This window comes from Pangasianodon hypophthalmus, chromosome 7, assembly GCF_027358585.1.
Source record: "Pangasianodon hypophthalmus isolate fPanHyp1 chromosome 7, fPanHyp1.pri, whole genome shotgun sequence".
NCBI lineage: Eukaryota > Metazoa > Chordata > Actinopteri > Siluriformes > Pangasiidae > Pangasianodon > Pangasianodon hypophthalmus.
This window is the reverse complement of record NC_069716.1, coordinates 27842975-27870402: the sequence shown is the minus strand read 5'-3', so window position 1 is coordinate 27870402 and position 27428 is coordinate 27842975. Positions and strand designations below refer to the sequence as shown.

General features: G+C 39.6%; 3 protein-coding genes across 4 annotated transcripts in view; 2 read left to right on the top strand and 1 right to left on the bottom strand.

Annotated features, from left to right (window-relative positions):
* Nucleotides 1-283: 283 nt before the first annotated feature.
* On the top strand, nt 284-5279 carry LOC113546609 (carboxypeptidase A1). The gene is made up of 11 exons (XM_026946557.3): nt 284-436; nt 693-774; nt 879-1013; nt 1088-1186; nt 1529-1630; nt 1878-1976; nt 2107-2217; nt 2919-3009; nt 3645-3844; nt 3935-4019; nt 4965-5279. The coding sequence occupies exons 1-11, from the start codon at nt 372-374 to the stop codon at nt 5150-5152; spliced, it is 1257 nt and encodes a 418-aa protein (XP_026802358.2). The 5' UTR covers nt 284-371; the 3' UTR covers nt 5153-5279.
* Nucleotides 5280-5498: 219 nt separating this feature from the next.
* cep41 (centrosomal protein 41) lies at nt 5499-17982 on the bottom strand. The gene is made up of 11 exons (XM_034306075.2): nt 17852-17982; nt 15502-15565; nt 15337-15384; nt 13730-13791; nt 13576-13642; nt 12393-12534; nt 11329-11498; nt 10179-10246; nt 9767-9881; nt 9476-9691; nt 5499-9241 (listed from the first exon to the last, which is right to left on the bottom strand). The coding sequence occupies exons 1-11, from the start codon at nt 17882-17884 to the stop codon at nt 9126-9128; spliced, it is 1101 nt and encodes a 366-aa protein (XP_034161966.2). The 5' UTR covers nt 17885-17982; the 3' UTR covers nt 5499-9125.
* A 590-nt stretch (nt 17983-18572) lies between these two features.
* Nucleotides 18573-27428, top strand: part of poc1b (POC1 centriolar protein B) — a 41853-nt gene continuing 32997 nt past the window's right edge. The window contains exons 1-10 of one of the 2 annotated variants that reach the window (XM_034306073.2): nt 18573-18831; nt 19919-20003; nt 20269-20440; nt 20521-20700; nt 22392-22499; nt 22613-22728; nt 23509-23642; nt 24731-24799; nt 24890-25042; nt 25949-26026. In XM_034306073.2, coding sequence (XP_034161964.2) covers nt 18778-18831; nt 19919-20003; nt 20269-20440; nt 20521-20700; nt 22392-22499; nt 22613-22728; nt 23509-23642; nt 24731-24799; nt 24890-25042; nt 25949-26026 — 1149 coding nt within the window. In that variant the 5' untranslated portion in view covers nt 18573-18777. Of the gene's footprint in view, nt 18832-18966; nt 19145-19918; nt 20004-20268; nt 20441-20520; nt 20701-22391; nt 22500-22612; nt 22729-23508; nt 23643-24730; nt 24800-24889; nt 25043-25948; nt 26027-27428 lie in introns of those variants that run through there. The other variant, XM_034306074.2, reaches the window with a different exon arrangement.

Below are 27428 nucleotides of genomic sequence, written 5' to 3'. Positions count from 1 at the left end.
ATTTATTTCAGATTATGTCTTTTTATTTTCTCCTGCAGAACACAATATAACAACAAATCCTGCCAAAAACGGAGTAAAAAAGGACATTATGATGGTGTGAGACCTGTAAAGGACTATAAAATGCATGAAATGCATCTGCTCTTTTCTCATTGCTGTCGGAAATTTTCCAGTGATACACACAAACACTGAGCAAATTGAAGAGGCATTTGATCCTAAATCAGTAGTTTTGCTGTGAGATATTTGTTATATTTTGACTCAAGGTGTGGGAAACAGAGCAGCGTTTCCAATGTGGCGCCCAAGGCTCAAGGTCATCATGTGTAAAAGGATATAAAAGCACACTCGTGCTTGGAGAGTGCGCTTTGGGAAGAAAAATGAGAGGACTTTGGGTGTTGCTGGCTCTGTTTGTGGCCGTTTTTGGCAAGGAGACTTTTGAGGGGTAATTTTCATGATGATCACTGATGGTTGATGGATGTTAATTTACTCTAATCATAGATTGAGTTCCATATAGTGTTTATAGACTCTTGGCCAATACATTCAACAGTCTGAAAATATGAACTACTATTAACAATGTATAAAAAAAATGTTTATTTATCCAACATGAGGATTGGTTTGACCTGCAGTCCTGCAGTGAATTTCTCCATCTGGACAATTTATCAGAAATGCCATGACTGATTAGACTTATGTTCTGATAGACAACAGGTCCTTCGGATCACGGCTGTAAATGAGGCTCAGATCAATCTCCTGAAGGAGCTCTCGGCGAATGAGGACCTTGGGGTAAAATTCCTAATGAATTTTCAGAATTCCATAAATCTGAAGACTCAGAGTGTCCTATATGAATTTATTCTCATATGTGTGTGTGTGTGTGTGTGTGTGTGTAGCTGGATTTCTGGATGGAACCCGTTGACGAGTCGCTGCCTGTCGATGTCCGAGTTCCCTTCCACAGCCTGCAGGCCGTCAGGGCGTTCCTGGGGTACCATGAGATCCACTATGAGATCATGATCCAGGATCTTCAGGTAGAGTTGCGCTTTCATTTTTGGCGCTATTTTGTGCTTTGTTAAACGATTGTAAACCATTCTCGCGCCTCCAGGATCTTCTCGATGAGGAGCAGCGTGAGATGATGAAACTGAAGGCTCAGCCGAGAAGCAGTGATGATTACAACTATGCCATCTACCACACGCTAAACGAGGTCAGTACTACAATATTTTAAAGCCCTTGCTCAAATCTGATTTCCATGAACAGCCTGAAAAAAGACAGGCTGGTGAGGGAACGAGTGTTTCTAGCTGTTTATAGCTATAGCATTAAATGGAAATATGACGTGTCATTGTTTATTAAATGAAAATTGAAATTGTTGACAAATTGCTGTGGTGTAAAAAAACTTCAGGATGTTACCTGTAACTTCAACATCATTGCTTATTTTCCTATAACAGATTATCCCCAAGTGTTTTATTCCTTACGTACAGTATTAAAAAGCACATTGTGTTTTATGATTGCAGTGATCATAGTCTTTTCCTCTTCACTCGATTTCCAGATCAACAGCTTCATTGACATGTTGGTGCAGGAGAACCCTGGTTTTGTTAGCAAGATCGTGATCGGAAAGAGTTACGAGGGACGTCCTCTAAACGTCCTGAAAGTGAGTCACATAAAAATATCAGTACATGGAACAAAACGTGTAAATGTGAGCGGCAGCCTAACTGAATGCATTGTTTTAACTGCACAATCATGCACGTGGTTACCTTGCTACCTTATCTTGCACGTTGTTTAGTGTATGGTTTATTGTTTATTGTTGAGCTGAACCTGAATTAATGAACCTAATAAAAGAATATTTTATTTAATAATATTTTATTTTTATTATTATTGTTTTTTACTGTCTTATATAGTTTAGCACCGGTGCTAACCGGCCTGGTCTCTGGATCGACACTGGTATTCACTCCAGAGAATGGGTGACCCAAGCTAGTGGAACATGGTTCGCCAAGAAGGTTCGCTGTAACCATTTCCTGCTTCACCAACCAACACGCACTCATCAGTCTTAAGTAGCTAGCAGCATTCGGAAGCACGTGTGGATAGCATTTAGCTTTAACGTTGCATTCCTTTGCTTTTTTTGCGTAGATTGTGACTGATTACGGACGTGACACAGAGCTGACCAGCATCCTCAAAAACTACGACATTTTCCTGGAGATCGTCACCAATCCTGATGGATTCCAGTTCACTCACACCAGTGTGAGTGTTAAAACTGTGTAGAAGCACAAGACGTCATGCACACACACACTCACCTCTGCAACATGAAGTGATGACGATATGTTTTGCACTGGTGCTTTATGATACCATACTCTCAAAAAAAGGGAACTAATGAGTATTTTATTTTATTTTATTTTTTACACTTTTGTGCAGATTATGCTCAAGCGCTCCAACTGACATTTTGTATTTTTATTTATTCCTGGGTGAATTTTCAAGGATGAGTCAAAATTCCATCTGGCATAATGTGCCATCCAGACATTTATTATTTTTATGCTGAACACACAATTAAGAATACCAAAGTCATTACATTATGTATTATTACATAGCGTTGTGTGTCACTGTTTTTTTTTAATTGACTGTCAAGCTTAAATATTAAAGTCTCACAAAAAATACTTTTCCTTCAGGGAAATGAAATAATTCACATAAAAGCATGTGATTAGCTGCAACACAGGATCTGCTCCTGAAGCTGCGATGAGTCGCTAAATTATGGCGTTTTTTACAATTAATTTATTTATAAATGTATCAGTTCTGCTACAGTAGTTTTCCAGTGCTTGTGCTTGGTTTGATCCACTGACATACCTTGCTGTTTCCATCAGTAGACGTCACCTGGCATAATTACAACAGATCATGGCTTCTAGCAATAAAAATGAATCATATATGATTCTTTATGATCATATGTACAGAACCGCATGTGGCGCAAGACGAGGAAGCCCAATTCTGGATCTAGCTGCATTGGAGTCGACCCCAACAGGAACTGGGATGCTGGATTTGGAGGTACCAAAGAGAAAATATATATACTGTATATATATACTACATATATTGTCCAAAGTTTGTGGACACCTGACCATCACACCCATATGTGGTTCTTCCCCAAACTGCTGCCACAAAGTTTGAAGCACACAATTGTATAGAATGTCTTTGTACGCTGTAGCATTACAATGTCCCTTCACTGGAACTAAGAGGCTGAAACCTGCTCCAGCATGACGATGCCCCTGTGCACAAAGCGAGCTCCATGAAGACATGGTGTGTGAAGGTTGGAGTGGAAGAACTCGAGTGTCCTGCACAGAGCCCTGACCTCAACCCCACTGAACACCTTTGGGATGAACTGGAACACCGACTGAACCCCAGACCTCCTCACCAACATCAGCGCCTGACCTCACTAATGCTCTTGTAGCTGAATGAACACAAATCCCCACAGCCACACTCCAACATCTAGTGGAAAGCCTTCCCAGAAGAGTGGAGCTTATTATAACAGCAAAGGGGGAAATAAATCTGGAATGAGATGTTCAACAAGCACATATGAGTGTGATAGTCAGGGGTCCCAATACCCCAATACTTTTGTCCATATAGCACGTGTACACATACATATACATACATACATATATATATATATTCATTTTTATCTACAGGCCCTGGTGCTAGTAGTAGCCCTTGCTCAGAGACGTATCGTGGACCGTATGCTCACTCAGAGTCTGAGGTCAAGGCCATCGTGGACTTTGTTAAGTCTCACGGCAGGATTAAAGCCTTTGTGTCCATCCACAGCTACTCTCAAATGCTCCTCTACCCGTACGGCTACACCTCAACTCCCTGCAAGGACAACGCGGAGCTGGTGAGACCTCCAAACCTCCACACCACCTCTTGTATATTAATAAATAGCACTTTGTCTAATGTGATAATGTTTCCCATTATGTTCTGGCAGCATGAGGTTGCAGGAAAGGCCATCACTGCCCTGAAAAGTCTGTATAACACTCAATACAGTTACGGCAGCATCATCACCACCATCTGTACGTACAACGCAACTACACCGTAATCGAGATGTTCTCAGGAGAAGATGATTTCATTCCAGTAGCACAGTACTACACCTGAGTAGTACTCAGGATAACCTAAAACTTTGGTTATGCTGTTAATGAAATCATCTTTTCCATCCTTTTCTGGGTTATTTTATAAAATTCAGGTGCTGGGTTTAGTGTAGGCCAGTAGTTCTTAAGGTGCGGTCCAGGGGTCCCCAGGAATCTGTGTTTTTTAGAGTTACAGTGGTAGAAATCTGTCGGTAGAAAGATTAGCATTAGGAAGCTCAATGGCTCTAATAAATAGACAAAATATTATTTCGATATTATTATTATTATTTACACAATTAAACAATGGTCATGAATGAGGTGGTCAGAGGAATTAATTTTACAGTTAAAGAGCTCCATAGCTAGATTTGAAAATCCCTGATGTAGGCAGTAAATTTTGTTAAAGCGTAGTTTGGCTTGTTATCCTGCCGACAAAAAAGGTATGCCAGCTAATGTTATTTGAGGGGGAAATATGGCTGTGCCTAGTAAATAAGACAAGTTCATATGTTTTGTAAGAAAAATGTTAAAGATTAGATTAAATTCTTTAATTATTTACATAATAATTATTTACATATACATTATTATTTTTACAGCTAACCTAAATTACTGTATTTTGCACTACTACATAACAATTAATGTTACTTTTAGCTAGTTTTCTGTGCATCTCAGATTATCAGCTAGCACTGGTGTCTACAACCGAGCAATGTAGTAAATTTTAACTCATTTTTGGGTTAAAAAAAAATCACCATCCTGACCCAAACCTCGCTGAATTAAATCAGTCCATGCTGGGTTTCTCCATACTGGAGCCAGCATTGACTTAATCAATTGCTTTATTTTTAACCCAGCTATTTTTAGAGCAAAATTTGAACATGTCAATCTAATTATTCTTCTCAGACCAAGCAAGTGGTGGCACCATTGACTGGACCTACAACCAAGGCATCAAGTACTCCTTCACCTTTGAGCTGAGAGACACCGGACGATACGGATTCATCCTGCCAGCCAGTCAGATCCTCCCGACTGCTCAGGAGACGTGGCTGGCGCTCATGGCCATCATGAAGCACGCCAACAACAACCCGTACTAAACCAGCAGCTCAGCCCAACTCATGAGGCTTCAGTCAAAGAGAAAACAAGGATTTCTAATTTCTTACAAATTGCATACAATAAAAAAATAATAAAGTGGTGATTGTACTATTGGCAAGACTTGATAAAGGATGTAATGTGTGACTTCTGTGATTTCCACCAACATGTACACAATGGAAAATAAACATAATCTACAATAAAAGCACTTTCTTATAGAAAATTAATCAACACTTTCTGACCAATAAGAATTGAGAATACAGCAGCGCTTTGGTATAACTGGAGTTAATTTCTAATGCTTCACTTAAAATGCCAAATAAAGCTTCTGATCCAAACCAATAAATTCATGAAATGTGAAATCATGTCATGCGAGAAACCATTACATCCACACAGAGGACCTTATATACATACATACATACATACATACCAAACATTCGTTCATTTTTTTCATTTTCTTTCCACTTTTCCTGGTGGGGGTCGTTATGAGTTGAAATATAGTGAGAGCGCACTTCTGCAGTTGTCTATTATACAATTTGTTTCGTCATGGTGTTGTCATTATAGGGGACCAAAATAACCTATATCAGTATAGACAGCTGGCAGCGTACACGCTACATAAAAATTGTATACTTGTATATTGTAACAGCTTCAAAATAGCACTAGAAATGGTAGCTACTGCTGAGGACCTGTCCACAAGCAATCATTTACAACGATGATGAAGCGAGAGAGCAAGCCCAGGAGAGTGCACCGAGTTCCCTGTCTGGTTCTCCAAAAAATTTGATTGATTGAATAAATAAAGTGTATGACCTGTGGACTTTGAAAATGATCGATCGAAACATAATGAGCTTAGAACCAATGCATGAGGTGTCATTTTAGCCAGAAATAGAGCTCCAAAGTCGGCTAAAGTGCCGAAACTCTGTTTCATGGGCAAAGTAGATCGCAGAGTCGAACAGGCTGAAATCTAGTGAAGAGCTCTTTTTAATGGTTATATCGTGACCTGTGTCAGTCCTTGCGATCCTGTGCTATTGGTCTACTGGGCATTTCACAAGTGCAGACAATTCATGTTATGGGAATGGCACTGGCTCTCAACGAATGAAAGTGACCAGTGCGCACTCTCTATCTTTACCTCTATGGTCCAGTCTTCTTTAATACCCCCACAGTTTCCATCTCCTCCTGGTGGATCTTCAGGTGTTCCCAAGCCAACTGTGAGATATAATCCTAGGTCTGCCCTGGGTTCCCCCGTCTAGACAGATGTGTTTGATACATCAGAGGGTGTCCTTATAAAGTGCCCAAACTACCTCAACTGGTTGAAGCGGATCTACTCTGAGGATAACTCGGATTTCTGAGCTCCTCACACTATTATGGAGAGTAATACAAGCAATTCTGTGGAGGATCCTCATTTCTGTAGCCTTATTCTTATGGTCATTACCTACAGCTCATGAATAAAGGTGAGGACAAGGAAGAAGACTGATAAGTAAACAGAGAGCTTCATCCAAAAAAAAAAAAAAACGAGCTCCTGCTTCACCACCACAGATGGGTACAGCGACTCTAAACACTGCTGACCCGATCCGTTTATCCGTCTCACACTCGTGAAGAAGGGTCCAAGAGACAGTCTGTCATCCTCTGAAGGAAAAATCCATATTATCTAACAGTTTTAAACATTAATAGAGGATAAATATGGTTCTGCAGAAATTCTGTTTGTACACACCTAATAAAAATTCATTTACTGTACAAAATATTTCTTTATTCAACATTAAATATACAAAAACATCACACCAGGTAGTTTGTGTTCATAAAATTGTCACTGATTGTTTAAACGAGGAAGTGAAACTGAGTGTTAGTGTTACTGAGATCCACCATTGAGCACTGTAGAAATGAAAGAGCACACACACACACACACACACACACACACACACACACACACCAGGGCTTCATAGTGCACTTTCACAGAACAGATACAGTAAATGCACTTTGTCTTCCTTCATTTCTTTTTCGTTTTCACAAGCTGTAACGAGAACAGAAACATAAAGCAATACTAAGTGACCTTGCGAGTCGAAAAAGTCGACCATTACAGGCAAAAAAAAAACAACAACAAAATGCTGAATTTCTTACCTTCTGTAACATATAAGCGTGCATTCTCTGTTTTATATTTTTAGATTAGATGCTGTATTTAAGCCATCCTGCTCTAGGTGTGTATGAGGTACGAGTTAGTGTACAGCTCACTGTAAATCTCACTGGCACACATGGTGATCAAAATAAGCCGATTAAGACACGTACAGACGTGTGTTTTTATGCCATGCTCGCAATTTGCACACCACATTAAGATTTAAATAAGTCACATGTCGCATCTTAGTGATAAGGCATGGAGCATCACGAAAAAGCACCATCAAGCCACTTTAAGCAGTACAGCATGCGTTCCTATTTAACATTAACATTACTATAAATATGAATCAGTCACTCCTTTAGGATTTAATGATCAGGTTGAAATGAAAACTCCAGTGTTTCTCATTACAATCTTTCTCTACCGCATGCGTTCAGCGTGATCGATTACAACTGCAACATTTCTAAGTACGAAAAGAGCGAAAAACTTCCATAACGGTTAACTAAACTACGTCAGTGTCAGAGCTGCTGCTGCTGCTGTAGCAAATTCTTCTGAATCAAGAATTAAACATTGCTGTGGTAGAAATCTATACTTTCACAGTAAACTATTTTGTGCATTTTTAGTTCAACCGAGCAGCACGTAGTAACGATCATTATACGGTTAATGTAGTTCAACGACCGTTTTCCGTTTCACACTACAGAAATCGTGCAGCTATCGTTAAGCAGTCGTTTACAAGTTTTCGAGTTCTCTGAAGACGAGGACTTCTTAGAAAACTGCTGGAAAAAAACAACACTCAAACTGACACGGCTAATACTGCTAGCTTAAAGTAACCCTAAAAACCTTAAGGAAAATGTACGGAACTGAAAAAAATGTTTGCTGTATTGATCCAGTGTTGGAATGTTGGATAAAACGGCAAGAGCTTTATTAAAACTCTGTTGTTTGTCTCATCCTGAAATCTTTATTACAGTGTAATGGCTGTTTATTTTAAACATTTGAGAACAAAGTTCAACAATGTTTGGATCTTTTTTAACGTGAAGTCTTGATGTATCGTTTGAAAATGAGTCGACGCTTTGAGTCGACTCTTTTAAGTGAACGTTGAGTGCTGACTCACATATGCAAGCTTTTTTTCTTTTTCTTTCTTTCTTTCTTTCTTTTGTAGATACAGGCTGTGTAATGCAATCAAAATGCTTCAGTGGAAAAATGAATGCAGCCATGCTTACTGTATTTATCAAGTCACGTTTCGGTTAAGAATTATTTTGTAAAATGTAAAAGTAATGTTATTCTGTTAATTAGAAGGTTAGAGTAAGATCACTGGTCAAAATATCGCAAACTTTGTCCATTTTAAAAGAAAAAAAATGGCAGTGAGCTGAAAGAGTCGACTCTTATTGTTGAGCTGAACCAAATGTTCTGACTCACTGAAAAGATTCGCTTTCTGTTCGTTTCTCAGTACAGTACGGGGCAACGTGTTGACGGATTCGTCTGTAGTAATCTGTCACACACACACTACGTATGCAGTGGACAGAGATTGGGCCGAAAAACACTGCAGTGTCTCTATTTATAGCCGTCGCAGGAAAGACTCATTTCACGCTATTCATTTGAGTAAAATGCAGCAGAACTGTGCCGATTCTTTACACGTTCAAAATATAACTAACAGCATAAAACGACGTAAGTGGCAAGTCTTCATTTGAGGAAATATCACAGATGATCAACAACTGATTAAAAGCTTTCACTGTGTGATAACTGAGATCACATCTACAGCTAGACTATATTAAGGCCAGCAGTGTGTAGAAGTGTACATCAGGAGCCCATCACTGAGTGGTGATGAGGATGATGATGATGAGGAGGAGGATGAGGAGGATGAGGAGGATGATGATGAGGGGTTATTTCCAGGGCCGACTGCTCTGTGACCTGGTACTCCCCGAGCCGAGTCGACTGCTCCGGGCGCTGGATACTTTAGAGTTAGCACTGCTGGTGGACATCCTGCTGCTCAGACGACCTGGAATGAGACACGACACACACACACACACACACACACACACACACACACACAGAGAAAGAGAGCACATCACGGAGCTGGTGTCAGTTTGATTTGATGTAGGAAAAACTCAGAATAAATCTGAACGCTGCTGAAGATATCCTGTTAAATATAAATATTACTACGCAAGTGGTTCTGGATTTCTCTCTTTGACTCGGTTAGAAGTCTGGCTTCGATGTGAACTGGATCACTCACTGCTGCTCTCGCTGGGTATCAGCACCTCCTCCAGGTAGTACTGGATCTTGTTGAGGTCTTCAGAGGTGAAACGCCATTTGTTCTCTGCTGGCTGTGCCGTCTGGCGGAGCGCGGCGTGCTTCCGACCCGAGGGTCCCGTCGGAGACGGAAGACAGGCGACGGGAAAAGAGCCGGTGGTCATTCCTTCCGGAAACTTCTGCGCTATCACCTTCAAGCCTTTAAGAACGAGGAGTGAAATAAAGTAAAAGGTTTCTGATTGACGCTTTAGATGTGGGCGTGACAGGGACTCACCTCCAGAGAGCATGAAGAGGTTCTCGAAGCCTCTCTCGCACATGGTCGTAGCCGCCTGGCTGGCTATCCTCTCATCCTCGTCGTACAAGATGATGATCTTTCCCTGAACATTTCTCTGTTCAAATAGTTCAAGATGTTTACACACAATTATGTACAGAGCGTCCAATAAGTCCGGCATAATAAGAGAAAAACAAGAAAATGACAAAAGAACAGTTTTTATTTGCAGAACTTGCTCAATATGTCCAGCATTTTTCTTAATACACAAATTCCTGAGTAGAATTATTCGTTCTTCCTTGCTGAGATACATCACGTTCTGTAAAAATAACAAAATATTCATTAACTCTATGATGCTAGACTTGTAAGACTTTAAAGCTAGCATTCTACTCCAGATCAGTCTGAGGGCGAAGGATACGTAATTGAGAACTTCCTTGGTGTAGGGATTCATCGTCCTCGCGAGAGTTGCAATGGGATAATTGTGTGCTGTAAATATGGACGGAGAGAGAGAGAGATAAATCAGCGTGTGCGTACGAAATCAGAATTTCATTTCATTTAGAAAACAAGGACACTGTGTCACTGAAGGGAAGCAGCAGTGTTTGTTCTAATACATATATATTATAACAGTAACATTACACTTAGTGAGGAATAAAACACTTCAGGACGTGCGGTTATAGGAAAACAATCAACGACAGGGTGGTGTGATGAAGTAGAGTTACTGTTACCACCCTAGAGTTGATTAGTTTCCTATAACCGCACGTCCTGACATGTTTTATTCCTCTTACACCACGGCGATTTGCCTATTACGTCCACAAAACAAGAAAAAACGAAGCAAAGACAGAGAAAAAGAGAAAGAAAGAAAGACAGAAAGACAAAGGAGAGAAAGAACGAAAGAGTGAAAGAAAGAGATAAAAAGAAGGATAGAAAGAAGAGAGAAAGAAATACAGAGACCGAGAAATGAAGAGACAAAGAAGAGAGACAAAGAAAGAAAGAATGAAAGAATGAAAGAAAGAAAGAAAGAAAGAAAGAAAGAATAGCCAACAATTACAATTGTTTATTTATTAAAGAGTGGCAAGTTGTGCTCTTTATCTGTTTATAGTTGTAGTTTTTATGCTGTGGAAAGAAGAAAAAAGCCAAAGCGAAAAAAAAGAGAAAGAAAGAATGAACGATTGAATGAGAAAAAAAAAAGAGAGAAAGAATGAAAGAGTGAAAGAAAGAGATAAAAAGAAGGATAGAAAGAAGAGAGAAAGAAATACAGAGACCAAGAAATGAAGAGACAAAGAAGAGAGACAAAGAAAGAAAGAAAGAAAGAAAGAAAGAATAGCCAACAATTACAATTGTTTATTTATTAAAGAGTGGCAAGTTGTGCTCTTTATCTGTTTATAGTTGTAGTTTTTATGCTGTGGAAAGAAGAAAAAAGCCAAAGCGAAAAAAAAGAGAAAGAAAGAATGAACGATTGAATGAAAAAAAAAAAAAAAAAAAAAAAGAGAGAGAGAAAGAATGAAAGCATGACAGAATGAGAATGTTCTTGGCGTGCTGCATATTTAAAGCGTCCTCCGTGTTCTTACCGCTGATGATGTGGCACTGATCGTACAGGTCTCTGTCTCGGACGTCCAGCAGCAGGTAAGGGCAGTCTGGGTACGGACGCTCTGCAGCACATGGAGAACTCAGAGGAGTCAGGTTCACGCTCCGCGGCCCGTCCTTGTCCAGATCCAGCTCTCCTACACCACTGATCACACTGAGAGCACACACACACACACACACACACACACACACACACACACACAGTCAGCGATCTGCAGTAATGATACTGATTCGAGGGCGAGGGGGAGGAGTCTAATTACACTCGGGTCAGGTGTAACAGAACTCGGGGTCCTGAGAACACGGCTCTATCTGATGTGGGTTCTTTGTGGATGTATAATGGCAGGACTGAGTGAGGAGCTGATCAGGTGTAGACTGGCTAGACTAAAGGGATAACGTTACAAGCACTGAAGTGTGTGTGTGTGTGTGTGTGTTTGTGTGTGTGTGTGTGTGTTACGGCTGTATAGCGATGACGATGTGAGAGCTGGTCGATTTTCACTATAATGTTGATATTGTGATAAATTATGCCACAAAACACTTTTCTGAGATGTCATAGCTATTGCGATATCGTTTATATTTTTATGATTATTTTAATAAATTTTAATAATATTTACAAACAGCTGATTTGATGATAACGTTTTGTAGTGTCTTAAATCAAAACATTAACATTTTTACAGATTTTTGAAAACCTTTTCCTGCTTTTCTTTGTTCGTTTATTATTAGTTTTAACACCAGCGTGATACTGTATCATACTGTATCTCGTAGAAAATCCTTCAGTTATGGTGATGTGATATTTCAGTCGTATCGACACACAATAGTGTGTTTGGATGTTTGTGTGTGTTTTTTTTGTCTCCAATGCTGATGACTTTATCACTTCTCACACACACATTGACAAAAACTAAATAAATTCATGCTGGAATTATCAGTTTGTCAAAATTGTATTGCAAAAACGATAACTATACGTTACATTGTGCATGTGTCTGTTTTGTTGTGTATGTTCGTACGTGTATACATCATTCCGTTAGTGTAGAAATAAACGGTTTTGCGTTACCTCTGAAGCGTGGATCTGGGGGAGAACGCAGTGTCGCTCGACTCGTTGCTGTCAGTAAGTTTGACGGGTTGAGGGCTGGGGTGAGGAGAACCGTCGGTCTGGTCCGAAAGATGGTCTCCTTCTGCCAAGTCTGAAACAACATCTATCACAAAAAAAACCACGAAAACAGGAGCATTAAAAACATGAACTGAAAATGTAGACAAACAGAAAGTTTAACAGCATGATAAGGCTGGAAATAAACAGCATGTTAGATGATTGTGAGATTGCGAACTGATTTCCAAATTAAAATTCAGGCTGCAGTAATCTGACCACATATTAGTGTTTCTTTTAAATCAAATCAACCTCACGCTGCTCACGTGACACACAATCATGACTGGATAGATGCTCATTAGCGTATTGCAGGTTTCTGAATGATCAGTGCTGCAAACATTGCGGTGTGTAAGAAATAAAACACTCGGTGTTGTGCTGTTACAGGAAAATAATCAACGTTGAGCTGGCGTGATGAAGCGGAGTTCCTGTAACCACAGCGACGTTGATTGTTTTCCTAGAACAGCACGTCCCGAAGTGTTTTACTCCTCTCATACCAGAGCAATTTGCAGACGATTACACTTTTTCAACGTCAAAACAGCGTCATACTTTTTATCTGTTTATAGTTACATTTAATGTTGTGGAACGTCCCAGAATCAAGTGAGTTCCTGTTCTCACTTACGTTACAGCAGCTATAAACAGTCGTTCCCTCACCAACCTCTCTTTTTAAGTTAATTAGAAAAAAAATGCAGCTTGTCATGTTCCCGAGAAACCAAAAAAAGCGTAAACTCCTCTGTCCTGAAGATGTTCGAAAACTTAAAGTTACAGCTTTACCTCTGACAGTTACAAAGCGCTGACACTGGAGACTCCTTCCATAAACGTTAAATAAACGTCTCCTTACACAAAACAATCACCATATCAACGATTACACGCGTTTTTTAATGTGTTTATGTTGAGCGTCAGCCGCACACGTCCCTGTGAATGAGCTGTTACTATAGAAACGATAACAAATTCCAATGAGCCCATTAATAATATCCTGCACTATTATTATAATAATAATAATAATAATAAGCTGCACTATCTTCTGACCAATCAGAATCCAGAATCCATCAGCATTGTGGCTTAACCATTATTACTAGATGAAATGAAAGACTACCTTCAAGTTTAGGCACTTCATCCATGATGCTCTCGTTCAGATCTGACACTGAAGCCACTTGCAGCACCTGAGAAAAGGGAAAAGTCTTCGGTCAGTGACTTCGCGGAGGAAAAAAATCCTCACGCAGAAAATAAATACACGACATAAAACTCACCAGCTGAGCAAACGTCGTCACTTTGAGCCTCTTAAACAGCTCGTCTTTTTTATATCTGTAATCTGAAAGAGAATACATTCAGAATTATATCCGGAGCTAAACTGTATGATTTATTAAATAGCTTAAAAATATGTTTTAATCTCGAATCTCAGTTCAGCTGATGAATATTTCCTGCTCACCTGGATTCTGACCATCACCGTTTTTCACATCATCCTCATCGCTCAGCATGTGGCACAGATTAAACCCTCTGATCCCTGTCTCCATACTGCACTCGCTCTACTTCAGCTCGCTAAACCTCCGGCACGAAACGCCGATACGCCGCCTTTTAATACTGACAAGTTCAACCTCAGCATCTCCTGTGCTGAAAACGAACGAGTGACGCCGTCACGCGCGGCTACGCTCGCTAAAAGCCCAGACAGAGGAATTACTGTAATCTACAGTACAATCAGCCGCTTCTGCTCGTTCAGTTAAACTGAGGAGTTTGTGTCTCTTATCTCGGAGAAATCTGAGAGAAAAAAAAAACGTAAAAAGTGACAGACAAAGCAGCCGTTCTGTCAGGAAGACTCGGGTTATCGGGACGGAAAATATCACCGGGACAGAGTTTCTCTCATTTGCATGGATTGAAAGGCAAAGAGAAAGCAAAACACTTGCCTAAATACACTTAGTGAACGTCCTGATAACTGGAATACTGGCAAAAAAAAAAAAAAAATCAAATGTACAGAATTTCTTCATTAAATAATTTATTTATTTATCTTTATTTATGCACCGGGTGCAGCTACGAGTCAAATGTAGCTAACGATTAATGAAACGGTCTCACACTAATCTTTCCTGCAAATTCAATTCTGCATCTGCGAAATCACTGGAGTTCATTTTATCAAGCTGGATTTACTTACGAATTTATTCGTAAAAAAAAACATTCGTAGAAGCGTTTACGGATTTACGCAAATCGATAGCCTGTGATCCCACGTGTTCGAGCTATCCGCTTTTTATTCGTAGAAGCGGAAGTTGGTTCAACAAACCAATAAACAAACAAACAAACAAACAAATAAATAAACCATCTCCCTACTGACTTCCGCAAAATAAAAGTTTTCTTTGGGTATGTAGCTCTGTTTAAATGTAACGTAGTTCGCTGTGATGTGACGTACATCGATACTGTAGCTATAGCGCAAGCTCCTGGTTCTGAATCTCACCACCTGCTGCACTACGCACATCGCCCCGAGGATGAGGTTTACGCTAGAACGCTAGATTAGATTATATACGCTAGATTATTCACTCCAAATCCGTCATACAACGCACCTGCGTACAACACACAGTCACCTCGCAGTTAAACAGATCGAAAAAAGCTCCTGAAATGCGTTCGCTCTTTCATCGGGAGATCACGAGTTCAAATCCAGACAATGCCACAGCCATCCGCAGTGTGTTCTCTCTGGGTGGGAGGGGCCTACGCTTTCTCCCACGTCAATCACAGTAACACTAGCCAATCGTGTGTGTCTGTGAGCTCATGTATGCGGAAGAGGGCAGACAGCACTCTTAGTGTATATTTGAGTTAATCATATGATGCAAAGACATAAAGCTTTGATTTGTTTGTGTTATTAAACTAAACTTACTCCTCTTGATCTCCTCCAGTCGTTCCATGTACTTTGTCAGGCTCAAACCTATAAAACACACACCGTTGTTTTTTTTTTTTTGTTTGTTTTTTTAAGGACGTCTTTTAACACACCACATTAGATCAGATCCCTTTCGGATTTTGGTTAAAAACAAACGGACGTTACCTGTATCGAGTCTTGATTTTACATGTTGATATTTGGGGTTCTGAGGGATTCTCTTCTTCAGGTACTGAAAGAAAAAAAAAAGAAAGAAACAGAAAGAACACACATAATGAATTATACTGAAAATACTGGGGTGTGAAACAACTCTACACAAACCTCTGTTTGTTCCATTTCCTCATTTTACACCAAATTTAGCCCATAAAGGTCTTGTCTCTTATCTAATGAGTGAATCGGGTGTTAAATGAGATTAAAGATTTGAGAGGAAATAATGAATGATGAGAGAGAAGGGTCAAGGATGTGCAGGTGTTTATTTATTTATTTATTTTTTTTGCTAAAATGCATGATGTAAGTGTACAGTATAAATGCTCCACCTCTCCAAAAAAAAAAAAACTAATTACAATAATAAAAAAGCAAATACAAAAGTTATAATCTTAATTAAGTAAATAATGGGTACAAATAAAATCCTTGGATGAAAGTCAGTGAATGTGTCTTGCTTTAAAAACAGAGAAGTCAAGCGACGTGAAGAATCTCGTTTCTGAGGGAAAAGCGTGAATTAATGTTTTAATGAAGCGTAATTTAGTGTGTCATCACTGTTCAGTTAATGCAGCTGGCAAACGTTACCAAAAAGCGAATTCACTAAAGTCACTTTAAAGCGATGTGAAGGAGAACATCTCAGTTAGTTCTTCGAATCATCTCACTTTGTTCAACGAATCATCTCAGTTAGTTCATCGAATCATCTCAGTTAGTTCAACGAATCATCTCAGTTTGTTCAACGAATCATCTCAGTTAGTTCATCGAATCATCTCACTTTGTTCTTCGAATCATCTCAGTTTGTTCTTCGAATCATCTCAGTTTTTTCAACGAATCATCTCAGTTTGTTCTTCGAATCATCTCAGTTTGTTCTTCGAATCATCTCAGTTTGTTCTTCGAATCATCTCAGTTTTTTCAACGAATCATCTCAGTTTGTTCTTCGAATCATCTCAGTTTGTTCTTCGAATCATCTCAGTTTGTTCATCGAATCATCTCACTTTGTTCAACGAATCATCTCAGTTACTTCTTTGAATCATCTCAGTTTGTTCAACGAATCATCTCAGTTTGTTCAACGAATCATCTGTTTGTTCTTCGAATCATCTCAGTTACTTCTTCGAATCATCTCACTTTGTTCTTCAAATCATCTCAGTTTGTTCATCGAATCATCTCACTTTGTTCAATGAATCATCTCAGTTTGTTCATCGAATCATCTCAGTTAGTTCTTCGAATCATCTCAGTTTGTTCAACGAATCATCTGTTTGTTCATCGAATCATCTCAGTTACTTCTTCGAATCATCTCACTTTGTTCTTCAAATCATCTCACTTTGTTCAACGAATCATCTCAGTTTGTTCATCGAATCATCTCACTTTGTTCAACGAATCATCTCACTTTGTTCAACGAATCATCTCACTTTGTTCTTCAAATCATCTCACTTTGTTCAACGAATCATCTTAGTTTGTTCATCGAATCATCTCAGTTAGTTCTTCAAATCATCTCAGTTTGTTCTTTGAATAGAGTTCAATTTTAAAGCGATGTGAACGAGAACATCTCAGTTTGTTCTTTGAATCCTTCTGTCCTCATTTCCTTGGAAGAAAGATTTAGGAAAGGAAAGAAAACAAGGACACGTAATTTATACACAAATGTACACATTTTTAAGAATTGCTCCATCCTGAGACATGATCAGGCAGAAGGAGGAAGGATCGAAGAATCAAGGAGGCGTCAGTTAAAGTTTTTAGATGCACCCTGGGTATTTCCCAGCATGCTTTCAGACACGACTAAGAGGCAAAACTCTCCTAATAGTGCACTATCTAGTGAACAGGATGCAGTTTGGGACAGGACATCTCAACTGTAAGGTTACAAGCCTTGTGTACTAAATTCCTACAGCATTCCCAGTGCATTATGGGTGTTGTGTATAAGGATATTTCTGTATTTTCTTTCTCATCCATGCTTTCAGATATAAACCTGTAAACCTGTGCAGGGGAAGTGGTGTGATTTCTGACCCAGTTCTCTGGGCAGTGGGGAAATAGGTTAAAGAGTTTTGCCAGGTAGTTAGAGCTTTCCTGGTTCTGTCATCAGCAAAGCAAGGTAAATTCACTTCTTAAAAAGAGCAAAGACAAAGATTTATTACTTGACACTAGAAATAATGAAGTTTTTTTGCTGTCAGTAAAGAAACTGCAGCCATTTCTGTGTGGAAAAAACAAACCCAAGCTACAGCTTCCACAAATAACAGCTAGCTAACTAGCTAGCACTCATTCAACCTTTCACACCAGCCGAATAAAATAATAATAATCATAATAATAATATGATAACAATAATTCCAACCTCTGAGTCCCCAATACTTCGCTTAGACGACATCTTTCCAACAGACGCAGCGTAACTTAGCGGACGCTAGCTAGCTTTCAAACTCAAACAGGACCACTGTGCCTACCTAAACAACGCCGTTTCTCATTGGTCCCTTCTCTTGGCGTTGACCAATCAACGAAGCCGTCGTTAAGACGTCGTTGTTTGACTTCCATTGCCGCTAACGTTGAGAGCAGTTGCTCAGCAACAGTTGCTTAGCAACGACAGCGTGCACCGCTGTGAGAGTGTGCAACGAGATCCTCCCACCCCCCAAGAGCTTACGGTTATCTTGTGTTGCCAGATCCTCATCTTAATATTCACGTACAAGTTTTGGCAGCTAAAAATTAGATTATAATGTTAATGTCTGTATATTAAAACAACTGAAAATCTGATTTTAAATAAAATATTATACGTATTCTCAACTCCTATACTAATAAGATAATAATAATAATAATATAACACTATAACTATAACTATAACACACAATTTAAGTCTTGTTGTGTATCGAATACTTGATAAGGTAAAGAAACTCTATGTTTTCATACGGGATAATAATCATACGGAATAAATATTATTATACACTTTCAATTCCAGTCATGATGTGAGACTTTAAAAACGGTTTATGTTGGTGTTAGAGGCTCATTGGTAAGTTTCCTTGTATTTGTGGAATTTTAGATAAATACTTGGCAACCCTGCTTTTAATCCAACTTTAGCTCGCTCGCTCGTTAGAGGTCTGTTATCCAAACTATGCGCGAGTGCAAATAAATAACAATTAATATACGCGTTTTGAACATGAACGCATTTTATTTAACAGTGTTTTTTTTAAATAAGCATTGTTTAAGTAAACTAATTTAGGACGCTACTTTGCTACCCTGCTTACTAAAAATCGCTATCTAGTTTGATTGAGCATGCCTGATACGGTCATGCATAACGGAAATCCAGTCATGAGTTGTCCTGGCCGTGTGAGTAATCTATATTATCATTCATAACCATGAAGGTTATTTATTTATATTAGCAACGAGTCAGCTAAGGAATACTTAAAATGGTTTTTTTCCCCAAATGATTAACAATATTGAATCGACTTTTCTGTGTTCGTTTATTTCTGGCTGCAGCAGCGTAAAACGGCGCCTTGTTTGACAGACGCGAAGTGAGCGGAAGTAGAGTTTTAAAATGAAACAAAAATGTTTACCTATGTTTTAAAAAGTTTCGAACACATGCTAGAAGTTTTAAAGTATATATTTAGATAGCTAGCTAAACGAAATGGCATCTGTTTTGGTGAGTAAACACTTATCTTTTTTAGCTAATTGTTTTCGGGTGTTGTTTTTATTGTTGCTAACGATTCGGTCCTAGTTAGCCAGGGATTCAGGTATTAACTCATATTTCTGCTGGAATACAGCATCATTTACAACAACATGGCTTGTTTATGCTAGTAGAAAGTAACATAAGCGCATTAGCTAATTAGTTTTAAGACCTGAAGGGATTTAGCTAATGCTCTTTAACTGTACAGATCGTATATCCGACACCGCTAGTAGTGATGTGTTGTTTGTGAATCAAAGAGTCGACTCTTTGAACCGAACATTGAGAGCCGACTCGCATACAGGAGCCGTTTTTCTTTTTTTATTCTGCTTCTAGATGTAGGCAATGACGGTACTCTTGGAGTGTAACGTTTCCATGGAAACCTCCATGCAATGAAAATGTTTCTATGGAAAGTTCTTTTCAACATCTGAACTGTTTTGAATTCATCAAAAAAGAATCGGCTCTTACTGATGAGCTGATCCAAATGATCCGACTCACTTAAAAGAGCCATGTTTCTAATTCTAACAACATCACTGCTATTTAGAGAGGTTTGCTATTTTAAACACCACTAGGTTAGTGTCCAAATGATGTGGCCTAGTGCACTTTTTAGGGAGTAGGGAGTATGGTGCCATTTCGGACTTGTTAGGAGATCTAAACACTGGTAGATAGAAGTTGATTCAGTTATCAAAAATGCAGTCTTGCATGGTTTAAATGTATTCATTGGTTCCAGCTCACAAATATCTTCTCATTCAGGAGGACCCGACACTTGCGAGACATTTTAAAGGCCACAAAGATGCTGTCACGTGTGCAGATTTCAGTCCCAACAACAAGCAGCTGGGTATGTAGAGACATATTTCTGCCTCACGTTGCTGTTAAATCAGTAGGAGTATCCAACTGATCATATCCACAAAGTCCTGGGGTGTGTATGTCTGTGTGTGTGTGTGTGTGTGTGTGTGCAGATCTTCCACTAACTGAATCAATTGATTTTGGTCTTCAATAAATATTAGGTGTAAAACCTGCAGCTTCCCTGACCCTTAAGATTATATTGGACACCTGTGGGTTAAACTGTAAAAAGTTTTGTTTTTTTTTTTTTTTCCCCGCAGCCACTGGATCCAGTGACAAGACTCTCATGATATGGAACCTCAACCCCAAATCCAGAGCGTTCAGGTTTGTCGGACATCAGGACGTCATAACCGCCGTGCACTTCTCCCCGTCTGGCGAACTGGTGGCTTCTGGATCAAGGGACAAGACCGTGAGACTGTGGACGCCCAATATGTAAGTGACGCACCAGCTTTCTCTCTGTGCTCCGTCACTAATCCAGGCATGTCTGAGACCCGATCTGTGTCATATTTCAGCAAAGGAGAGTCGACGGTGTTTAAAGCGCACACGGCCACCGTACGCAGCGTGAGCTTCTCCGCTGATGGTCAGAGACTGGTCACTGCTTCAGACGACAAGTCTGTGAAAGTGTGGAGTGTGCATCGGCAAAAATTCATCTACTCCCTCAACCAACACACCAACTGGGTGCGCTGTGCCAGGTATGCGGTCGGTCTCGGTTATCAGATACACCTACTGTACATCAGGACCTGCCATCCTTTTGTGTATGAGCTTCAGTAAAAATAAATAAAGTGTTCTGACAGTAAAAATGGCAGATGAACCAGTCAACATATGAATCCAGAATGATTGACAGTTGCATAGATGTTTTGAGCACTATTTTGAGATATTAAATGACACCCTGGAAGCTCCGCCCCCTTTCCTGTATTTCAGTAAGCGTTTCTTCTTAAAAGAAGCACTGATGCGTCATCTCGTTCCACGCCGTTAAACATAACTATAAAAGAGTAAAGATTATGACACGTCGTTTGTTAATATATTGAAAATTGTAATTGTTTGCAAATTGCTGTGGTATAAGAGGAACAAAACACTTCAGAATATGCTGTTACAGGAAAATAAACAACTCAGATAAGCTCTGCTTCATCACACCACGCCGTCATCGATTATTTTCCTATAACAGCACATCACAGAGTGTTTTATTCCTTGCTTAATTGAAAAAAGTAAGAGAGAGAAGAGAAAAAAGTTCAAAAATGTTGACTTAACCTTTTATAGTGTCCACACTTATGGACAGTCACTTTAAGACTCTTTATATTTTAGTAAAATATAAGATGTAAATCACCTCCAGATCACTTTAGAGCATTACTGTGAGTTAGCATAAACTTCTGTAGCTCTCTAAATTATTTTTTGTTTTCCAAAAAAAATTAATTAGATTTTTAAAAACTAGTTTTTTGTTTGTTTGTTTTGGGGAAGATGAGCACTGTGTAAATGCTGCAAGTTCAGAAATGATATTTTCTAAATGTTTTGCCTTCAACATTACAGACTTGAATGTTAAAATGTTTTGGACATTGGAAGATTTAATTAATTAATTTATTTTTTTATTATCTCAGGCCTTTAAGCCTTTTTTGGACAATCTGTTTATTTTTTTGATAATAATAATCTTAATAATAATAATCATAATCATAATATTAATAATTTTTTAAAATAATCCTTAAATAATACACAATCCATTAATTTTTTTAAATATAGGTATTATTTAGTGAGAATCAACTTTCATATATCATGCAATTTTAAGTAAAATAAATAGAGATTATAAAAGATATATAAAAGAATCTGCATGTGTGTAAATAATTTATGCATGAAAGTGTTTTAAAAAAAAAAGATTAAATAGGGTTACGACAAAGTGTCAGCTCTAACACTTGAATAATAAATAATTGTAATGTAGTCATAATTAGAACATGATTAAAAATGTGAAAATGTCAAAGTTGTTTTGCTTTCCTGCACCAGTCAGCGCTGATAAAAACAAACAAACAAAAAAAAAAAGAAAATGTTGGCTGTGGAGAAGCATTTCACAGCTTCTGTGAGGGACATCAGGCAAGGACTATACTGAACAGAATCGTGTTCAGGGTTGCCAGGTCTGTTATTAGACTTTTTACGAGCTTCATCTACAGTAAAAGTTCAGCTTTTATATTGGTGATGAACGATGGAAGGTGGTGAACAGGGTGATTAGTGCATTATATATAGCAGCACATTGGCTACAGTCAGTAATTCTGCACTTCTAAAGTGACCTTTTCTACAAAATGTGCTGCGTTTGCATATAAAGCAGTGTAATTTTTTTTTTATAAGAGAACATGCCACAATTATGATAAACACACCAAATAAATTAGGGTTTGTGTCTTAGGTTTTCTCCAGATGGGCGGTTGGTGGCGTCGTGCGGCGACGACAGGACGGTTCGTCTCTGGGACACGTCCACTCGCCTGTGCATCAACACGTTCACCGATTACGGCGGGTGAGATTTTCTCTCTCTCTCTCTCTCTCTCTCTGTCTTTTTTTTTTTTTTTTTTTTTAACCACTGAGCCTCTTTCCCTCAGAGAGATTAACCACGTTATTCTCACCTCCTAGACCAGCAACGTTTGTGGACTTCAACAGCAGCGGTACTTGTATCGCGTCCTCGGGAGCAGACAACACGCTGAAGATCTGGGACATTCGAACAAACAAACTCCTTCAGCATTACCAAGGTGCCACTTTCATTTACGACCATCAGAGCGTTGCACATGTAATCCTACAGTCGTTTACCAGTTGTGATGCAAGCAAGAAAAACCAACACGGAGGACAAAGTGCTGGTGGGCTTGTTGACTCGTACGGAGGAGGTTGTTCGTCTTCGCTGTAGGTGGAAAATCAAGAGAATTTGAGCTGTGTGCTAACATCTGCTAAACATCCCAATATGTTATTTTAAATGTTATTTACACTCTTATTTTTAGTTACAGCAACTTCAGAATATTGACGATGAAATAGTTTCCATTTAACATGTCGCGAATCTCTTCATACTCAGTCAGCACTTTGTTCTCTGTTTGTTTTTCGCTTGCCCCCTAACTTGCGTTCTGATTGGTCGAGAGGTGAAAAAAGTGCATGATGTCACTTAGCGTTTCTGAAAAACTCCGAAACGTTTGAGGAGCTGCGCAGAACAGTTCCTGCTTTGACCTTGATGACCTTCTCGTGTACCAGCTGTGTAACTTTACCATCCAGGTGAACATGGACGAGGGTGACCTCGAGCTGATGGTGTTCCTTATGATTTAGCATTTTTGTGCAAACATGATCTTTTTTTTTTTGTCTGAACTTTGATTTTGTCTGCTTGCTGCACACTAGAGAACACTCCTATACACTCCTACACCAATGTTTGACTTGCCCCTTTAGTAATCACTTGTTGGATAAACTCCTGGAGCAGGATCTAAAGAGGTTCCTGATGCTCCTGACGTTCCTGCCATCTGAGTTTCTGAAAAAGCTCCTGTGTGTCTCAGTCCACAGTGCGGCGATCAACAGCTTCTCCTTCCACCCCTCGGGGAATTACCTGATCAGCGGCTCCAGCGACAGCACGGTGAAGATCGTGGACCTGCTGGAGGGACGACTTATCTACACCCTCCATGGCCACAAGGTGAAAGACTCCACACACACACACACACACACACACACACAGCTGTAAATAGCTGATAACTTTATTCCGTATATAGATATATAAAGAAGCCCGTATTGAATTTTTTAGCTATGATTAGTCTCTCCATCAACTCTGGAGGCGTGTTTTTGATTCTAAAATGTTCGTGGGAACACACTGATGTTAGCTAACGATCCTTTAACGCTAGAAAAACACACGCTGAGCGAGCTGACCAATGTTCTCCACAAGCTTTAGCACCATTAGCTTGAGATGTGGTTAGTTAAGCAGGTGAGTGTGAAAGTGAGCGTTAAGACGGAGTGAGTTTATGAGTGTATACGGCTTTTACAAGGTTTTAATCTTAAACCAAAAGAGCTTTAAAAATCATTATATCATTCTCTTTCTCTGTCTTTCTTTCTGTCTGGCTTTTTTCTGTCCCCTTCTCTCTCTGTCTCTTCTTTCTTTCTTTCTCCTTTTTGTCTCTTTTCTGTCTCTCTCTGCCTCTTTGAATCTTTCTGCCCATTTTGGTCTCTCTCTGTCTCTCTCTGCCCCTTTCTGTCTTTCTGTCTTTCTCTGTCTCTTTCTCTCCTTCACTTTCTCTCTCTGTGTCTCTCATTATCTCTTTCTGTCTCTTTCTTTTCTTTTTTCCCTCTCTCTCTCTCTCTCTCTCTCTCTCTCTCTCTCATCTGTCTCTTTCTGCTTCTTTCTGCTGTGGTCTGTCTGTTTTTCTCTCACTTTCTGTCTTTCTTGTTTCTCTCTCTCTCTGGCACTTTCTGTCTCTCTTTCTCTTTCTCTTGTTTTCTTGCTTTCCATCTGTCTGCTTCTCTCTCTCTCTCTCTCTCTCTCTCTCTCTCTCTCTGGCACTTTCTATCTCTCTCTCTCTTGTTCTGTCTCTTGTTTTCTTGCTTTCCATCTGTCTGCTTCTCTCTGTCTCTCTCTTTCTCTTGTTCTGTCTCTTGTTTTGTTTCTTTCTGTCTGTCTGCTTCTCTCTCTCTCTCTCTCTCTCTCTCTCTGACTGTCTGTGTGTGTGTGTGTGTGTGTGTGTGTGTGTGTGTGTGTGTGTGTGTGTGTGTTTGTTGTGTTCTGTCTCTCAGGGTCCGGTCCTGGCCGTGGCGTTCTCTCGAGGTGGAGACCTCTTTGCGTCAGGTGGATCTGATTGTCAGGTACAGAGTGTCAGTGATGTTAGAGGAGTTGATTGATTTCCTCACGCCTGCACTGACGATAGCCGTGACTCTGACTGTGATGATTTCTAGGTCCTCATGTGGAAGACCAACTTCGATGCCCTGAACTACAGGGAGATGTTGAGCAGACACAGGAAGCGTGTAACTCCAGATCCTCCTCCTCACCTGACGGACATCTATCCCCGCTCCCCGCACGTCCACCTCGCCCACAACGGAACCGTGGAGGTGTGGCCCTGCTTCCTGTCTGATTATAATAGCTGAATATCTGAAACAGTTCATCAACACATATTTAACCCTTTGAGGTCTAAAGAATTTTTATTCTATATCTCTCGCTCTCTGCCTTAATTTCTTTCTCTCTCTCTTGGTCTCCTTTTTGTCCACTTTCTGACACTTTCTCTCTCTCTCTCTCTCTCTCTCTCTCTCTCTCTCTCTGCTTCTTTCTGGCTCTCTTTCTATCTGTCTCTCACACTCTCTCTAACTCGCTCTGTTTCTCTTTCTACCTTTTCTGTCACTCTCCATCTCTTGCTCTTTCTTTCTTTCTTTCTCTCTGTCTTTCTTTCTACCTTTTTCTGTTTGTCTGTCTTTCTCTTTCAGTCTGTCGCTTCCTCTCTCTTTCTGTCTGTCTTTGCCTCTCAACTTCAGCTTTTAGGATTTATTATTGTTTTTACTCAAAGATACTATATTGATGTAACAGCATCCATAACCCACAAAAAAATGAAAGAATAACCTATAAAAAAAAAAAATCACAGTTTTTTAAATAAATGAAGAAAACAAGCTGGAGGACCTTTAACAGAGATGCACCAAACGTTACTGGAATTTTTCATCGGATATTGCGAGCATTTTTATTGACATATTTTCTCACTGAATCCATGTGGACGTAGAGCGAGACAGTGATTTCAGGATTCGATTACTGGCGCATCATACGCATCGTGATGAGCAGAACAAAACAAGGGAGTGATAAAGTAAATGTAAATTGCTCTCTGGTGATGGAGCGAGTTTGGAAGATCACAGACGAATATTAAAAGTAGAACTCGAGATCTTCATCATTCTTCATGTTTGGTTTTTTTCCCTTCTCTGAATGTGTTATAAATGAGAGTTTAAACAGTTGTATTTGTCCCTGCGTCCTCTCAGATTAACCCCGTGGTCGCTGACGTCCACTCGGCCCATCCTCACGTGGTGGAGGTAGGAGAGGATCCTTTCTACACTACGGTGAGTTTAGATCCCTCCTGTCCAATCAGTCCTTTATGTTTTGTTACCTCCATGTAGTTTTCTCATGATCGCTCTCATGTTGTTCTTCCTGGAGACTCTGGATGAGTGTGTCCACCAGGAGGCGACGCAGGCTTTAAAAAGCGCCTTGTGTAACTCCTGACATGCTCTGTGCTGCCATCTGGTGGTCATTTGGTGTACTGAACATCATTATGGCGTGTCAACACAAGCACGAGTACACGGTTGGAGTAGTCAGGAGTGTGGAAGCCCTGAATTCGTTATATTTTTTAGATATGATACTCTTATCACAGCTCTGAGGGTCAGCCACAGAGACTGAGCGACTCTCTATAAGCTTCGTTCTGTAAGTTAATTTGGCTTTAATACATCGTTGGGATCGTAAATTGGGTCAAATCTGATACTTTTTCAGTGTTTTAGCTGATCGGTTATTTTTTGCAAACTTTAACTGTAAAATAAATTCCACAGACCAACACAAAACAGATTAACTATTAAAAATTAAGCTTTTCAAAATTTAGGCTTATAATTTAAATGTGTACAATATTCTAACTATTTATTGAAACTGTTTTTATAGTACACGATGTAACTTTCATTCTGTGTACACGTACCGCCAGAAGAGCAGCCTTTTTCTCCACAATAAAAATCTGGAGTGATTTGCGCAGAAGGTTCTGTTTTGAACTCTCCAATATGAACTGATACCCCTTGAAGCCACGCCCCTTTCCGCCGTCTCACATGCTCTCAAATCCCTCCCTAAATGGAGAATGTTTTGAGTTCATTAATGTGAAATAAAATCCATCTGTGTGTTCAACTCGACTAATGTTAGACACGTGTATATAGTTAACATCAGCTAGCTAAATTTATCGGGGAGAAAAAAAAAAGATCGTTTCCAGTGGAAAAAATCAGTATCGCATCAATAACACATAGGACCTCAGTAATAAATATGATAACTTTGATAACAGTGTGTTGTGATTTCCACTCCAGTCAAAAAGAAATTAACGGAATTAACTGCATTAGAAAATAACGAAATCACGTGACTCCTGAGTGTCGCAACAACAACAGAAAGGTTCTTCCTGTCGTCAGGAAATCGCAATTCGAATCCAAATGGTGTAGGAGTCCAGGAGAATTAAATTAGTGCTGATTTCTGAGGGGGAGGGACGACGATAATCTGTCTCCTGTCAGTCACAGCGACACCAACCAATCAGCGGTGTCTCTGAGCTCAGGTATGCGGAAGAGGGCGGACGGCGCTTTCCTCCGAGTGTGTCGTACGAGCAGCAGTTTGAAAACGTCTCAGAGGAAGCGATGATGTAGTGATTTATGATTTGAGCTGTCTATACGGATACGTGATCAGAGAAACACGCGAGGCGTTAGTGCACGCTTTACTGGAGCTGTG

Bases quoted from the DNA above. Each gene is read 5' to 3' on its own strand.
- LOC113546609 (XM_026946557.3), top strand. From the start codon at position 372: ATGAGAGGACTTTGGGTGTTGCTGGCTCTGTTTGTGGCCGTTTTTGGC. The intron at 1,631-1,877 runs GTGAGTCACATA...TGTCTTATATAG, and splicing joins GTCCTCTAAACGTCCTGAAA to TTTAGCACCGGTGCTAACCG. The intron at 2,218-2,918 runs GTGAGTGTTAAA...TCATATGTACAG, and splicing joins TCCAGTTCACTCACACCAGT to AACCGCATGTGGCGCAAGAC.
- cep41 (XM_034306075.2), bottom strand. From the start codon at position 17,884: ATGTCGTCTAAGCGAAGTATTGGGGACTCAGAG. The intron at 13,792-15,336 runs GTAAGTTTAGTT...ATTCTCTTTCAG, and splicing joins ACTGGAGGAGATCAAGAGGA to ATTACAGATATAAAAAAGAC. The intron at 9,882-10,178 runs GTATCCTTCGCC...CTATTTGAACAG, and splicing joins CCAAGGAAGTTCTCAATTAC to AGAAATGTTCAGGGAAAGAT.